Source organism: Eucyclogobius newberryi, unplaced genomic scaffold (assembly GCF_026437365.1).
Source record: "Eucyclogobius newberryi isolate DKJ021-1_F unplaced genomic scaffold, fEucNew1.0.hap1 SCAF_15, whole genome shotgun sequence".
Lineage (NCBI taxonomy): Eukaryota > Metazoa > Chordata > Actinopteri > Gobiiformes > Gobiidae > Eucyclogobius > Eucyclogobius newberryi.
Genome location: NW_027315779.1, coordinates 34891990 through 34909431, shown reverse-complemented (window position 1 = coordinate 34909431; position 17442 = coordinate 34891990). Strand labels below are relative to the sequence as shown.

Genomic DNA, 17442 nt, shown 5'->3' with positions numbered 1-17442 from the left:
ACGTTTCTCTCAATAGTTCACATGTAGTACTGTACGATAGGGACACGCGCTGGAATAGTTTTTTAATTCAACTGTTTTTGACTTTTTTCGGCTGGATTTGAGCGTTTTTCGTTGCGTTCGTTGTGTTGTTGTGACGTGAGCTAGCTCCGAGCGAGCCCACCAGCCCCCCCCCCCGCGCCCTCCGGCCGCGCTAAAGTACGGCGTGTCGTCGGTACACGTTTATATACACGTTTATATGAAAGAGGAACTTCACGAACGATCGGGACACGCACTGGAATCGCTTTAAATTAACTTGTTTTGACTTTATTCGGCTGGATTGAGTGTTTTCGTCGTGTCGTCGCGATGTGTCTTGGCTCTGAGTCCCCCGGCTCCGGCCCCGCCCCCCGGCCGGCGTCGCACCGCGTTTCCACAAAGGAGGAACTCATGAAACTGCGGCGAACAGTCGTCTTACCCGGAGATCGTCACGTTATCCCGGCGGACATCCTAAGGAAAACGCAACGAGGCAGACGGGCTGGACGTAAACTCCGAGAGAAGAGAGGGACAAACAGGAAGTCGGTTCCCGCCGTAGTCATGGGTAACGTGAGGTCCCTTCAAAATAAAATGACGGAAATAGCGAGCCTCATGCGGTCCCAGAGGATTTATAGGGACAGCAGCGTCTTGATTTTCACAGAGACCTGGTTAACAGCAGAAATGCCAGACTCTATTGTAGGTTTGGACAATTTTCATCTGCTGCGGGCGACAGAACGAGAGAATCCGGGAAGAAAAGAGGTGGAGGTCTGGCTGTGTATGTGAACACGAGCTGGTCCAAACCCGAACACTGCACAGTGAAGCAGCAGCTATGTAACAGGGATATTGAACTATTGGCTATTGGCATGAGGCCATATTATCTTCCCCGGGAGTTCTCACATGTGATTTTGATCGCAGTCTATGTGACCCCGTCTGCCAATGCTGAAAATGCTTGTGAAGCACTGCTCTCCTGCACTTGTAGGCTGCAAACACAGCATCCACAGGCTCTCTTCCTCATCTCTGGTGACTTTAACCACGATTCTCCCTCTTCTGTCCTACCAACATACACCCAGTATGTTACCTGCCCCACCAGAGAGAATAGAACATTGGACTTGTTTTTTGCCAACACCAAAGAGGCTTATTCTTCTTCCCCCCTCCCTCCCCTAGGCAGCTCGGACCACAACCTTGTACATCTGAGGCCTGTGTATGAACCCATCGTGCGCAGGCAGCCTGTGGTGTCCCGTGAGGTGAGGATGTGGTCTGCTGAGAGCGAGGAGGCTCTGAGGGACTGATTCAGCACCACTGTCTGGACTGAGCTTTATGACCCACATGGGGAGGACATCAACACCATCACAGAGTGCATCACGGACTACATCAACTTCTGTTTTGAGAACATTGTTCCCTCCCGGACGGTGCGGTGTTTTCCAAACAACAAGCCATGGATTAACCGTGAACTGAAGGCTCTGCTGAAGGAGAAGAAGAGAGCCTTCAGGTCAGGGAACAAGGAGGAGCTGAGGACTGTGCAGAAGGAGCTGAGGAGGAAGATCAGGCAGGCTGAGGCCGGCTACAAGAGGAGGATGGAGGAGCAGCTGCAGCAAAAGAACATTCAGGGAGTGTGGAGGAGCCTGAAAACCATCTCGGGCTTCAAAATCCCCCCTGCCCAGACAGAGGGGGATCTACAGTGGGTGAATGATTTAAATGCTCACTTCTTGAGGTTTGATTGGTCACCCGCCCCTCCCCCTGCACAGCTGCATGCTCCCTCTTCCACAGCTGGACAATGCCCTGCATCTGTTCCTCTTCGCTTATCTGCCCCGGACCATCAGCTCCCCACTTCGCCTGGACTCACCCATCCCCCCAGCACACAGTCCCCCTGCCAACCACTGACTGTCACAGCAGCACAGGTGAGGAGAGAGCTGAAGAGGATTAAAGTGAGGAAGGCAGCAGGACCTGATGGCATCAGCCCCAGGCTCCTTAAGTCCAGCGCAGATGAACTGTGTGGAGTTATGGAGCATGTCTTCAACATGAGCCTGAAGCTGAGGGTGGTACCACAGGTCTGGAAGACCTCCTGTCTGGTACCTGTGCCTAAGACACCGTGCCCCAAAGACCTCAACAGCTTCAGGCCGATGGCTCTCACGTCCCACCTGATGAAGACACTGGAGCGGCTGGTCCTGGACCACCTCCGCTCCACTGTGAGCTCAGCCTTGGACCCGCTGCAGTTTGCATATCGGCCTGGCATCGGAGTGGAGGACGCCGTCATCTCCCTGCTGCACCGCTCTCTCTCTCACCTGGAAAAGCCTGGCAGCTCTGTGAGGATCCTGTTCTTCTATCTCTCCAGTGCCTTCAACACCATCAGCTCCTGAGGGACAAGCTGGAGACGGCTGGTGTGGAGTATGACCTGGCAGAGTGGATCCTGGACTACCTCACAGACCGACCCCAGTTTGTGAGAGCCCGGAACTGTGTGTCTGACACTCGGACCTGCAGTGTGGGGGCGCCCCAGGGCACTGTCCTCGCGCCCTTTCTCTTCACCCTTTACACTGCAGACTTCAGACATGACACGGACAGCTGTGTCCTGCAGAAGTTCTCTGACGACTCTGCCATCATCGGACTCATCACGGACGACGATGACGCGGAGTACAGAGGACTGGCGCAGGACTTTGTGGACTGGTGTCAGCGGAACCACCTCCTCATCAACGCGGGGAAGACCAAGGAGATGGTGGTGGACTTCCACAGAGGCCACGCCCCCCTCACCAGTGAACATCCAGGGACGGGACATTGAGAGAGTGACTCATACAAGTACCTGGTGTTCATCTGAACCACAAACTGGACTGGACTCATAACACAGACGCACTGTACAGGAAGAGCCAGAGTCGGCTCTACCTCCTGAGGAGACTCAGGTCTTTTGGAGTGACAGGGCCACTCCTGAAGACCTTCTCTGACTCTGTGGTGGCATCAGCTGCTGTAGGTGTGGCCTGCTGGAGCAGCAGCATCACAGAGAGGGAGAGGAAGAGGCTGGACAGAGTCATCAAGAAGTCCAGCTCCGTCCTGGGCTGTGCTCTGGACTCGGTGCAGGAGGTGGGGGACAGAAGGGTCCTGGCTAGATTCACATCAATGCTGGACCATGAGTGTCGCCCCCTGCAGGACACTCTCTCCGCTCTGGAGAGCAGCTTCAGTGAGAGACTGATCCACCCTCGATGTGTGAAGGAGAGGTTCCGTAGGTCTTTCCTTCTGCTGCTGTCACACTTTATAACAAAAACTGTTAGTACTGAACACTCACAATACTGACCTAACCTAATACTGATGTGCAATTCTGTCATATGTGCAATTGCTGTTGGAATTCATGTGCAATTCATGTGCAATTACTATGAAATTCATGTGCAATCTATGTGCTGTCGTGACACATATTCATGTGCAATTACTGTCGTGATCACATGCCATGGTATTTATTTATTTATTTATTTGTCTATGGGAGTTTTTGTTTATTTATAGGAGATCTTCTACTGAAAGTGTTTTCAGACTTCCTATAAGTGATCTGTTCTTCTGTATCTACCTCTGGATCTACCTGCGTTGCACCAATGAAATTTCCCCATGTGGGACAATAAAGGAATATCTTATCTTATCTTATCTTATGTTCAAAGTAACATGTGAGGAGGCTCTGTACACAGTCCACAGTGTGATTTTGCTGTTTGTCTGCTCGCTGCTCGCATCCTTCTTTAAGGAGCAAAGGGAAGCAGCAAATGGACACTAGTGATCAGCTGATTCATTGCTGCTACCGCTTGGTACCGTTTGGGGTCATGAGTGACTGGAGCCTATGCCAGTGACTTTGGGCCTAAGGTGGGGTACATCCTAGACAGGGACCACCTCATCGTAGGGTAAACCAGGGATCAGCTGCATGTGTAAAACACAGATTTACACATGGAACAAGCTGATAAAAGCTGAGACACTGGTGAATACATGTATCACTCTCAAGTGTCAGAATGCTTATGAATGAAAGCTGAGTCGAGTATTTTTAATCTTGAAATCCCCATTGGTTTAACATTAGGCTCATGATGTCACAATCCGGAGATCTATTTTATTTTTCTTCTCTCACTTTTAAAGACAAATAAACTAATAAAGATGTTGCATCTGTTGAGCTGTAGATGTCTGTTTTCTTTCTAGCTAAATAATGCATTGTCACATGAACACTACTGTTTGTTTTGTTTATGTATCCCATCACTTCCGGTGCATTTGTCGCGCTTTTATTTTGCCTTCACCGGAAGTGGAAACGTGGTGTGAAAGCCCAGCTGACTGGACCTGGTGGAGTGTGTGGAAAAGATGGCTGCTTCGGCGGCAACAGCGAGCTCTGCCCCCGGTTTGTGCCCGAGTTTCGCCGTGATCTGCTCTTTTCTGGAGCGCTACGGAGCCCAGCTGGACCTACCGGAGCTGACCTTCCCCCAGCTGGAGCGTTATCTGCGGGACACATCTTCAGGTGAGCGGGGTAGAGAGCGTGAGCGGCGGGCAGGAGGAGGAGACGGCAGGGCACCAACATGCTAACATGCTAACACGCTAGCAGCTCTGTTAGCCAGTTGTGTGTTATTGTGTCCTTTTCTATTCCTCTCGTGGACTTAAATCGCGCGTGCGTCTTCCCGCGGGCCCCTGTGGACGTGAGAACGGGACATTTACACGTAAAGGGCGGACGAGGCCTGTTGTGCGGAGCATTTCTGTCACTTTGGACCTTTTGAATTGAGCTTCTTTTTTCCAGCCTTTTATGTGAGTAACGCCGTGAGCAGCGGCGGAGACACGGGGCGAACACCCCGGGCTCCGGGGCCGGTGTGCGGCCTGGAAATGGGCTCTTATGGCTCTCGACGGGACAAATGATCATTGTATTGTAGTTTTCCATTGACGTAAAATCTTACACCTTATTTACTGTCACAATGTCTTGCGCTGTGGCGGTTTACGTAGCCACAAAGCGAAGATAAACAGCGATCGACTTCCGGTTAGGCTTTTACGAGTAAAATGAGGCTTTATGTGTTGAATACGGTTGTTGTTCATAATCCACGCCGCGGTAATCGTGTATTATGAATTTAATCAGTTGAACGTTGATGATAAATATAAATGTGAGTTTGAAATAAGGCACATTAAACAATTTGGCATAAATGATGGCAGCGCACATTTCCGGTTGGTAAGTGCTTTTTGCAGATGTTTTGACGTTTTGCCTGCTGTGCGCATGCGCGGCCTCATGGAGCGTTTCTGATGTCTCTAAATGTTGTGGACCACTACCAAGCTCACGTGATCAATATGTGACCATCCTAAACAGTGTGTTATGAAATCCACAGGCGTCATTGGAATGTATAAAACCTTCTGCGCAAACGGCTTCTTTTGGTATTGTTTATTGTCTTAAAGTCGGTATGGAACGATTTGTGATTTCACTGGAGTAACTGGGATTATCCTCAGAAAGTAAAAGTGCTCAGACACATCAGTGACATCAGAACCTGGCTCAAAAACATGTACATTTGTCGTGGGCAGTGTTTGTTTGTTCCCTGCCCTAAAGGAGATTATGATTTCTAGGTTTTCTGGACAAATACTCACAGAAATGTTGAGCCCACAGTTTTTCATTTGATCTGCGGAGATATTGCACACTTATACCAGAAATTGTACTTTTGTGAAACTCAAATACATCTGTGAGGCTAGAAATGTTACTTTTCCCATACTTTGTAAAAGGTAAACAGAAATTGAAAAGTGTTGCTTAGTTTGTAGATCAGATCATTTGAAAGGCTGTGTAGCCAAACTCAAATGTGTAAATGATTATTACACTTTTCTTAAGTAGCCTATTACAATGTTATGAATGTTGTTTGTTGGAACCCTGTAGTGTTCCTGTTGCTGCTGCGTGTTTGTTCAAGTGTTGGTAGATGTTTGTGACTCTCTGTCCTCAGTTCCAAAGCTCTTGGTGGACCTTCACGTGAAGTTGCTGAGGAAGATTGGGAAGTCTGTGTCTGCAGATCGATGGGAGAAAAACCTTGTCAAGGTAATCCTGCTCTTATTCCATCATTTGAATAGAAATCCAATAAGCCTGTCACAATAATACTATATTGACTTATTTACATTTAGCATGTGTACATTTTCTTTGCACTAGTGGGTACATTTGAATTGTTTGCATATGTACAGTACATGTACATCATTTCTGCCCATCTTTTGTTGTTGACATTTTCTTTGTAGGTGCACTCCACCTGAGAGATGCAGTCTGGAAGTCACATTGTATGAGTTTTAAATCATTTGTATGTTATTGCTGCAAATAAGTGTTTGAACACCTGAGAAAATCAATGTAAATGTTTGGTACAGAAGCCTTTGTTTCCAATTAGAGGTCAGACATTTCCTGTAGTTCTGGACCAGGTTTAACTGCAGCAGGACTCTGACCCTCTCCTCCTCGCAGAGGTTCAGCTCCTCCTCACAGAGGTTCAGCTCCTCCTCCTCAGAGGTTCAGCTCCTCCTCGCAGAGGTTCAGCTCCTCCTCCTCAGAGGTTCAGCTCCTCCTCGCAGAGGTTCAGCTCCTCCTCACAGAGGTTCAGCTCCTCCTCACAGAGGTTCAGCTCCTCCTCACAGAGGTTCAGCTCCTCCTCACAGAGGTTCAGCTCCTCCTCCTCAGAGGTTCAGCTCCTCCTCGCAGAGGTTCAGCTCCTCCTCCTCAGAGGTTCAGCTCCTCCTCACAGAGGTTCAGCTCCTCCTCCTCAGAGGTTCAGCTCCTCCTCGCAGAGGTTCAGCTCCTCCTCACAGAGGTTCAGCTCCTCCTCGCAGAGGTTCAGCTCCTCCTCACAGAGGTTCAGCTCCTCCTCCTCAGAGGTTCAGCTCCTCCTCACAGAGGTTCAGCTCCTCCTCACAGAGGTTCAGCTCCTCCTCCTCAGAGGTTCAGCTCCTCCTCCTCCTCGCTTCAGCTCCTCCTCGCAGAGGTTCAGCTCCTCCTCGCAGAGGTTCAGCTCCTCCTCCTCCTCGCTTCAGCTCCTCCTCGCAGAGGTTCAGCTCCTCCTCACAGAGGTTCAGCTCCTCCTCCTCAGAGGTTCAGCTCCTCCTCCTCCTCGCTTCAGCTCCTCCTCGCTTCAGCTCCTCCTCGCAGAGGTTCAGCTCCTCCTCACAGAGGTTCAGCTCCTCCTCCTCAGAGGTTCAGCTCCTCCTCGCAGAGGTTCAGCTCCTCCTCGCAGAGGTTCAGCTCCTCCTCACAGAGGTTCAGCTCCTCCTCACAGAGGTTCAGCTCCTCCTCACAGAGGTTCAGCTCCTCCTCCTCAGAGGTTCAGCTCCTCCTCCGCAGAGGTTCAGCTCCTCCTCCTCAGAGGTTCAGCTCCTCCTCACAGAGGTTCAGCTCCTCCTCCTCAGAGGTTCAGCTCCTCCTCCTCAGAGGTTCAGCTCCTCCTCGCAGAGGTTCAGCTCCTCCTCGCAGAGGTTCAGCTCCTCCTCGCAGAGGTTCAGCTCCTCCTCCTCAGAGGTTCAGCTCCTCCTCACAGAGGTTCAGCTCCTCCTCACAGAGGTTCAGCTCCTCCTCCTCAGAGGTTCAGCTCCTCCTCCTCCTCGGTTCAGCTCCTCCTCGCAGAGGTTCAGCTCCTCCTCGCAGAGGTTCAGCTCCTCCTCCTCCTCGCTTCAGCTCCTCCTCCTCCTCGCTTCAGCTCCTCCTCCTCCTCGCTTCAGCTCCTCCTCGCAGAGGTTCAGCTCCTCCTCACAGAGGTTCAGCTCCTCCTCCTCAGAGGTTCAGCTCCTCCTCCTCCTCGCTTCAGCTCCTCCTCGCTTCAGCTCCTCCTCGCAGAGGTTCAGCTCCTCCTCGCAGAGGTTCAGCTCCTCCTCGCAGAGGTTCAGCTCCTCCTCGCAGAGGTTCAGCTCCTCCTCACAGAGGTTCAGCTCCTCCTCGCTTCAGCTCCTCCTCACAGAGGTTCAGCTCCTCCAAACATGGTCTATTGGATTTATGTCTGAGACTGAGGCCCCTCCAGAACCTTCATCTGCTTCTTCTGGAGCCACTGCCTGGTTCTCCTTGTGTGCTTCAGGTCATTGTCATGTGGAAAACCCAGCCACGCCCCATCTTCAGCCACGCCCCCTTCTTCAATGTTCTGACTGAGGGAAGGAGGTTGATGCCCCCCAAGCGTGATGTTTCCTCCTCCAAAGCGTGACGTTTCCTCCCCCAAAGCGTGACGTTTCCTCCTCCAAAGCGTGACGTTTCCTCCCCCAAAGCGTGACGTTTCCTCCCCCAAAGCGTGACGTTTCCTCCCCCAAAGCGTGACGTTTCCTCCCCCAAAGCGTGACGTTTCCTCCCCCAAAGCGTGACGTCTCCTCCCCCAAAGCGTGACGTTTCCTCCCCCAAAGCGTAACGTTTCCTCCTCCAAAGCGTGACGTTTCCTCCTTCAAAGCGTGACGTCTCCTCCCCCAAAGCGTGACGTTTCCTCCCCCAAAGCGTGACGTTTCCTCCTCCAAAGCGTGACGTTTCCTCCTCCAAAGCGTGACGTTTCCTCCCCCAAAGCGTGACGTTTCCTCCCCCAAAGCGTGACGTTTCCTCCCCCAAAGCGTGACGTTTCCTCCCCCAAAGCGTGACGTTTCCTCCCCCAAAGCGTGACGTTTCCTCCCCCAAAGCGTGACGTTTCCTTCCTCCCCCAAAGCGTGACGTTTCCTCCCCCAAAGCGTGACGTTTCCTCCCCCAAAGCGTGACGTTTCCTCCCCCAAAGCGTGACGTTTCCTCCCCCAAAGCGTGACGTTTCCTCCCCCAAAGCGTGACGTTTCCTCCCCCAAAGCGTGACGTTTCCTCCCCCAAAGCGTGACGTTTCCTCCCCCAAAGCGTGACGTTTCCTCCTCCAAAGCGTGACGTCTCCTCCTCCAAAGCGTGACGTCTCCTCCCCCAAAGCGTGACGTTTCCTCCTTCAAAGCGTGACGTCTCCTCCCCCAAAGCGTGACGTTTCCTCCCCCAAAGCGTGACGTCTCCTCCTCCAAAGCGTGACGTTTCCTCCTCCAAAGCGTGACGTTTCCTCCTCCAAAGCGTGACGTTTCCTCCTCCAAAGCGTGACGTTTCCTCCCCCAAAGCGTGACGTTTCCTCCCCCAAAGCGTGACGTTTCCTCCCCCAAAGCGTGACGTCTCCTCCCCCAAAGCGTGACGTCTCCTCCCCCAAAGCGTGACGTTTCCTCCCCCAAAGCGTGACGTTTCCTCCCCCAAAGCGTGACGTTTCCTCCCCCAAAGCGTGACGTTTCCTCCCCCAAAGCGTGACGTTTCCTCCCCCAAAGCGTGACGTCTCCTCCCTCGTGCTTCAGTTGGATGGTGTTATTATCAAAACGTTCTCTTTGGTCTCCTCTGACCACATGACTTTCTCCCATGATCCTCTGGGTCCTCCAGACTGTCACTGGTAAACTTCAGACGGTTCTGGACATGTGACTTAAGCAGGAGAACCTTCTGTGCGATGCATGATTTTAAACCATGACGATGTAGTGTGTTACCATAGTAACCTGTGAAACTGTGGTCCCAGTTCTCTTCAGGTCATTGACCTGCTCCTCTCGTAGTTCTGAGCTGATTCTTCACCTTTCTTATCATCATTGAACCCTCGAGGTGAGATCTTCATGGAGCTCCATCTGAGGGAGACTGAGTCATCTTCAGCCTCTTCCATGTTCTAACCAAGCTCTTTGGCCACGCCCATGACAGTGGGTGGAGTCTGTCTGATTGTGGGGTCTTTATGCAGCTAACGAGCTGAATAAGTGGAGAGAGGTGGACTTTATAAAGGCAGACAAGATATTTGAGTGCTACAATTCTTATTGACAGGTGTTCAAATACTTATTTGCAGCAATAATATACAAATAAAGTATTTCATTGAAATACAGAGCCCTCCATAGTTTCTACGTGAGAGAACTCACAACATCGCAGGGTGTTCAAATGTTTATAATGATCTGGTAAATTAAAAAAAAGTGATGATTATAACATACCATTTATAAAAGCAATCATCATGCCAGACCCCCCAGGCCTAGAGTATAGTGTCAGTATTATTGTTTATTGTATCATTTTTCTGAAGCTTTACATCACACTTCTAAATCTGTTGTCGCGACAAGTCTACCATCAAATTTGAGGTTCTATTTATCTTTAATGTGAGCTGTGTTCTCTGCAGATCTGCCAGGAGTTCAACACGACATGGGCCTGGGACCTGGAGCAGGACGGATACAAGACCCTGTCCATGGACTGCAAGACGGGAATCCTTAAAGTGAGTCCAACCTTAACTCTGTAGGTTCAGTTCTCTCACAAAGTGTCCCCCTGCTCCACCGTCCCCCTGCTCCACCGTCCCCCTGCTCCACCGTCCACCAATTTGGGTCACGGGCCAGACCAAATTGGTTCATGGTCTGGACTTGGCCCGCAGGCCGCCTATTGGAGACCCCCTGTCCTAGGCCATGGAGAGACTTGTACACAAGCAGAGCTGCTTTAAAGTCTCTTCTCTGAGCCACAGGGGGCAGTGCAGAGACTAATGTGATGGTACTTCCTGGTTCTAGTCAGGACTAATGTGATGGTACTTCCTGGTTCTAGTCAGGACTAATGTGATGATACTTCCTGGTTCTGGTCAGGACTAATGTGATGGTACTTCCTGGTTCTAGTCAGGACTAATGTGATGATACTTCCTGGTTCTGGTCAGGACTAATGTGATGGTACTTCCTGGTTCTAGTCAGGACTAATGTGATGGTACTTCCTGGTTCTAGTCAGGACTAATGTGATGGTACTTCCTGGTTCTAGTCAGGACTAATGTGATGGTACTTCCTGGTTCTGGTCAGGACTAATGTGATGGTACTTCCTGGTTCTAGTCAGGACTAATGTGATGATACTTCCTGGTTCTGGTCAGGACTAATGTGATGGTACTTCCTGGTTCTAGTCAGGACTAATGTGATGATACTTCCTGGTTCTGGTCAGGACTAATGTGATGGTACTTCCTGGTTCTAGTCAGGACTAATGTGATGATACTTCCTGGTTCTGGTCAGGACTAATGTGATGGTACTTCCTGGTTCTAGTCAGGACTAATGTGATGGTACTTCCTGGTTCTAGTCAGGACTAATGTGATGGTACTTCCTGGTTCTAGTCAGGACTAATGTGATGGTACTTCCTGGTTCTAGTCAGGACTAATGTGATGATACTTCCTGGTTCTGGTCAGGACTAATGTGATGGTACTTCCTGGTTCTAGTCAGGACTAATGTGATGGTACTTCCTGGTTCTAGTCAGGACTAATGTGATGGTACTTCCTGGTTCTAGTCAGGACTAATGTGATGGTACTTCCTGGTTCTGGTCAGGACTAATGTGATGGTACTTCCTGGTTCTGGTCAGGACTAATGTGATGGTACGTCCTGGTTCTAGTCAGGACTAATGAGATGGTACTTCCTGGTTCTAGTCAGGACTAATGAGATGGTACTTCCTGGTTCTAGTCAGGACTAATGTGATGGTACTTCCTGGTTCTAGTCAGGACTAATGTGATGGTACTTCCTGGTTCTAGTCAGGACTAATGTGATGGTACTTCCTGGTTCTAGTCAGGACTAATGTGATGGTACTTCCTGGTTCTAGTCAGGACTAATATGATGGTACTTCCTGGTTCTAGTCAGGACTAATGTGATGGTACTTCCTGGTTCTAGTCAGGACTAATGTGATGGTACTTCCTGGTTTTAGTCAGGACTAATGTGATGGTACTTCCTGGTTCTAGTCAGGACTAATGTGATGGTACTTCCTGGTTCTAGTCAGGACTAATGTGATGGTACTTCCTGGTTCTAGTCAGGACTAATGTGATGGTACTTCCTGGTTCTAGTCAGGACTAATGTGATGGTACTTCCTGGTTCTGGTCAGGACCCGAGCAGCAGCGTTCTGGATGAACTGCAGCTGTTTTACAGCTCGTTTGGAGAGACCAGTGAGCGGCCGTTACAGTCTAATCTACTGGAGACAAACACATGGATAAATCTCTCCAAGTGGTTTATTTTTGATTTTGGCAATGTTTTTGAGATGGTAAAAAGCTGCTGATGTTATTGATGTGGCTGTTAAAGTGAGTGTCGTCTGCATAATTGTGATTGGACACATTTTCATTAGGCTGAGCAAAACTATATGTCTGTTTGCCGTAACCCGACCGACCCGGTATAAAACTAGCCGACATTAAAGGCGGTATGGACGATGTTTCGGCGATTTGAGAACGCAGGCGGAAGTGCTCATGCCACTCCCCTGTGCACATGCCACTCCCCCGTGTGGACTGATACAACACACACGTGCGTTTGTTTATTAGCGCAACAGATCGCATCTCTCGTCTCCCGTAGATTTCTGTCCACTTCTGCGTCAGCTCGAACTGTTTTTCTCCGTCTTCATTTTGTCCCGTACACTGAGGGAACTATATTATGATAGATCCATGCGCTTAGGCACGCGGAAACATGGGCACGAACCGCACGCGGCTGCAGGTGAGCGGTAGGTGCGTTTTATGATTGACACGTGGCAGGACAAATGATTTATCCACGCCACGAGGAAATATGATAAAAAAATTGCTGAAAACAATCGTCCATACCACCTTTTAAAACAAAAAATCATGAGTTTCTCAATGACTTCAAATTCTTTTATTTGTCTCTAATTGAAGTCCTTTGCTCTTTCCCAGTATTTATGTGAGTGTCAGTTCGATGAGAATGTGAAGTTTAAAGCTGCCATAAACGAGGAGGATGCAGATGCCATGCGCCTGCAGCCCATCGGGAGGGACAAGGACGGGCAGATGTACTGGTTCCAGCTGGACCAGGACAACAATGTGAGGATGTACGTGGAGGAGCAGGACGATCTGGACGGCTCCTCCTGGAAGTGCGTCGCCAGGTGAGAGCATTTTTTTTTTATTTCTTTCAAAACTTAAAACGTACAAAAACAAGACATGAAAAAAGACCAGAGAGAACAAAATGAAATAAAGAGTCTCATATTTTGTCCAAATGTGATTTTCTTTTTTCCATTTTCCTTTGTGAAGGCCCTTATCCTGCTCCCAGGAACTCCAAAGATATCATGGAATGTGTCCATGACAGGGTCTACAGTGGTCTACAGTGCATTATTCATTTCAGTCCCAAAACTCTTGATAGTGGTTTGCCTCCTGGTGCCACAGCTTCTCCTCTGTGACATGGCGTTATGAACACTCCGTCCGGGTACAGGGCCCGACTAGTGAAGCACGAGTAGCTTCGGCATTCTCCGGACTAATAAAAAAAGTACTTAAAAAATTGAATGTTATGGAAAGCCAATATGATCACACTCTGCCACTTAGGAGCTGCTTATCTCTGGGAATTTTCCCACGCTTTTACAAAATAAAGCAGCGCTTTTAGCACCGTCTGACCTTATGCCGTGCTTATGCACGATGACGCTTGAGCGGAGGCGGCGCCCAGACAGAACGTGATCTGGTGAGCAGGTGATCTGGTGAACAGGTGATCTGGTGAGCAGGTGATCTGGTGAACAGGTGATCTGGTGAGCAGGTGAACAGGTGATCTGGTGATCTGGTGAACAGGTGATCTGGTGAACAGGTGATCTGGTGAACAGGTGATCTGGTGATCTGGTGAACAGGTGATCTGGTGATCTGGTGAACAGGTGATCTGGTGAACAGGTGATCTGGTGATCTGGTGAACAGGTGATCTGGTGAACAGGTGATCTGGTGAACAGGTGATCTGGTGAACAGGTGATCTGGTGAGCTGGTGATCTGGTGAACTGGTGATCTGGTGACGACTGAATGGAAGTCGTCTACGTTGAGTGTAGCTTTCTTAAACCTGTTCACGCCCGCGAGCGAAAACCGGACTTTAGATGTTCCATTGCATCATCACTCTTATTTTTCATTATCATTCACAGCAAACAATACATAATTGTATAGATTATTTACTCAAACAATTGCCAATAGTTTGTGAGAAAGTCTCAACTTTTCCAAACGCATGTCCTGTTTGCTGTTTATTACAGACTCAACGGCGTTCATTCCCTCTGTATTTGTACTCATTCAATCCTCAGAAAAGCAATATTCACTTGCATTTTTCCTGAAATAATCCACTTTGACGAAATTGTCGAGTAAACAGCGTTTTCCTCTGTGAAAATATTCACAACGAACGCTCGTCCGGCGCATTTCTCCGTCCATAAGAAATGACCTCTTTGACTTAGAGTGTGTGTGGCGTCCATGTTTTCCTCACACTTTTAGCTACAGAATGAGACAATCCACACATTTTTTTGTCCACGGGTTTGTTTTTTTACAGCCTCCGAAAAAAAATATCCGCCGCCATCGGCACGCGTCAGACGCGGGTGCACCGGGTAAAGATGACGTAGAGCATTTTGATTGACATATTATTCTAGCCAATGAGGCAAGCATTCAACGGTGGGTGGGTTTTAGGAAACAGTCAGAGCGACCAATCGGCGCGCAGCATGCACATTTTCACTTGTAAACAGTAAACTTGCAGGGGCGGCGCGCACGGTTGGCCGTCCCTGCACTCGAAAAGGCCCTTCCACATTTTAAAATACGGCCCTCTATCTAAAAGCCTGGACACCGGTCCCTAAACTATGACTTTATTCTCATAAATGTATTACTTTATTCTTGTTCTGATCTGTATAAAATATACAGAGAGACGCTTCAAGGGCTGAAAATGCATTTTGAGTAAATGGTGTTTGAAGTTACAATGTCCCACTGAAATCAAGTGGATTCATGTACATAGTAGAACGTCTTGAGGTGTGAATGATGTTGTGTTCTTATGTATTGAAAGAACAAACTGATCCAAACTAAATTATATATATTTTTGCCTGTTACCTCGCTTTAAACTTTACATAGACATTGGTTTGAAGAAATATTAAAATGCTGTGTTTTGAATATTGAAATCTGAAGCTTGAAAATTGACATTAAAAATCCCATATTATGATATGGAAAGACAATATGATCATACTCCGCCGCCCGCAGGGTGCTCGGTTCCCGCTCAGCCGCGCTGTGCAGCCCGCATGGCGCTCGGTGCTGCCCGCGGGGCGCTCAGTTCCCGCTCAACGCTTCTCGTCCGCGCCGCCCGCGGCACTTGAATGCGCAGCAGCACAATGCCCGCGGCGCGCGCGGGGTTATCTTAATACCTGGCGGTATCTTTTCAGCATGGCGGGGTGCCGGCGGGAGCATGGCCGGGTTGGCGGGGTGCCGGCGGCGGCATCATAACGGGCGGGGTGCCGGCGGCGGCATCATAACGGACGGGGTGCCGGCGGCGGCATCATAACGGACGGGGTGCCGGCGGCGGCATCATGACGGGCGGGGTGCCGGCGGCGGCGGCATCATAACGGGCGGGGTGCCGGCGGCGGCATCATAACGGGCGGGGTGCCGGCGGCGGCATCATAACGGACGGGGTGCCGGCGGCGGCATCATGACGGGCGGGGTGCCGGCGGCGGCGGCATCATAACGGGCGGGGTGCCGGCGGCGGCGGCATCATAACGGGCGGGGTGCCGGCGGCGGCATCATAACGGACGGGGTGCCGGCGGCGGCATCATAACGGACGGGGTGCCGGCGGCGGCGGCATCATAACGGGCGGGGTGCCGGCGGCGGCATCATAACGGACGGGGTGCCGGCGGCGGCATCATAACGGACGGGGTGCCGGCGGCGGCATCATAACGGGCGTGGTGCCGGCGGCGGCATCATAACGGACGGGGTGCCGGCGGCGGCATCATCATAACGGGCGGGGTGCCGGCGGCGGCATCATAACGGGCGGGGTGCCGGCGGCGGCATCATAACGGGCGGGGTGCCGGCGGCGGCATCATAACGGGCGGGGTGCCGGCGGCGGCATCATAACGGGCGGGGTGCCGGCGGCGGCATCATAACGGACGGGGTGCCGGCGGCGGCATCATCATAACGGACGGGGTGCCGGCGGCGGCATCATAATGGACGGGGTGCCGGCGGCGGCATCATAACGGACGGGGTGCCGGCGGCGGCATCATAACGGACGGGGTGCCGGCGGCGGCATCATCATAACGGGCGGGGTGCCGGCGGCAGCATGTCAAAAGCCCTCAGCGAGAACACTGAAATATTATTGTCCATTGCAAATTATGAGTCTAAATATGATTGAAAAGCATTATATAGCGTCATAGTGAGTAATACAACCCTATTTCAAACCATTGTGAATTCCTCCAGAGGGCAGTGTGACTAATAGTGTTTCTTTTTAACAGGGACAGGAACGAGCTGGCTGAAGTGGTGGCTCTGCTCAAGACACAAATTGACCCTGAGCTCCTGAAACGAGACCTGGAGGCCAAAGCTAAAGAGGGCACAGAAGAAGCTCAGGGTACGTTCTCAAGTTCACTCTATCAAATGAATATGACATTTCATAAAATCCAATACATTTTTAGTGAAGCCCCGATTTGCAGTGCACATGTTAAAGGTTGAATGGACGATTTTTTTTGCCCAAATCTGAGTCTCATTTCCGATTGGTCCTATCACGTATCAATCATAAAACGCACCTACCGCTCACCTGCAGCCTTGTGCATTTGGCATTAAGTAAATACTCAAGTAGTCAAAGTAATATTGCTTAATTGCTGCATTTATTAATTGGAGTTTATATTTTGTAATAGTATTTTGTATTTGTATTCTACAGTTGTTAAATATGGTCTGGTGTTTAATGCTGATAATATGATGTATTATTTTGATTTGTTGTGTACAATATTTTCATATTCTACTTTTGATACTGATAAGTTGACGCTTTATAGTGATTCTAGTTGACTTTTATGCTGGTTTTTGTAACTGTTATTTTACACTGACTTATTTACACTGGTGTTTTGTGTTTGAAGGTTTGATCTGACTTTTGATGCTAAAGGATCTGAACATTAAAGAGTGAAATGTGTCTAAAGACAAAACATAGTATCAGATGAAACAGCTGCTTTGACCCTTGACCCCGACTGACCCAGACTGACCCCGTTAACAATACTCAACATGCTCTTGTTCCTCAAGTAAAACACATGAATGTGTGTTAAATGTTAAGCTATAGTTTAGCTCGTAGCTTGTGATTTGTAAGTTGTAGCTTCTGTTAAAAACAGTGAATAAAGCAGACAGTTAAGCCTTGTGTTTGATAGTCGTCCTTGTTCATGTGTCTTCAACTTAATTTAGTGAAGTAGCTTGTGTTACACTGTTATAACATTATGTAAATATGGCCTGGTTTAGGTCCGGACCTAATGAGTCCGGACCTAAACCTGAACCTCTGGATTCGAATCCGGACTTGAACCTGAACGTGGCTTTAGGTCTGCATCCCTAAACGCACGTGTGTGTTGTATCAGTCCACACGGGGGAGTGGCATGTGCACGGGGGAGTGGCATGTGCACGGGGGCGTGGCATGTGCACGGGGGCGTGGCATGTGCACGGGGGAGTGGCATGTGCACGGGGGAGTGGCATGTGCACGGGGGCGTGGCATGTGCACGGGGGAGTGGCATGTGCACGCGGGAGTGGCATGTGCACGGGGGCGTGGCATGTGCACGGGGGAGTGGCATGTGCACGGGGG

At 50.0% G+C, this 17442-nt stretch overlaps 1 protein-coding gene across 1 annotated transcript in view; it reads left to right on the top strand.

Annotated features, from left to right (window-relative positions):
- Positions 1-4278: 4278 nt before the first annotated feature.
- Positions 4279-17442, top strand: part of rsf1b.1 (remodeling and spacing factor 1b, tandem duplicate 1) — a 36355-nt gene continuing 23191 nt past the window's right edge. Inside the window, exons 1-5 of the mRNA XM_072447018.1 lie at positions 4279-4471; positions 5916-6007; positions 10098-10190; positions 12591-12796; positions 16124-16236. Coding sequence (XP_072303119.1) covers positions 4318-4471; positions 5916-6007; positions 10098-10190; positions 12591-12796; positions 16124-16236 — 658 coding nt within the window. The 5' untranslated portion in view covers positions 4279-4317. The remainder of the gene's footprint in view (positions 4472-5915; positions 6008-10097; positions 10191-12590; positions 12797-16123; positions 16237-17442) is intronic.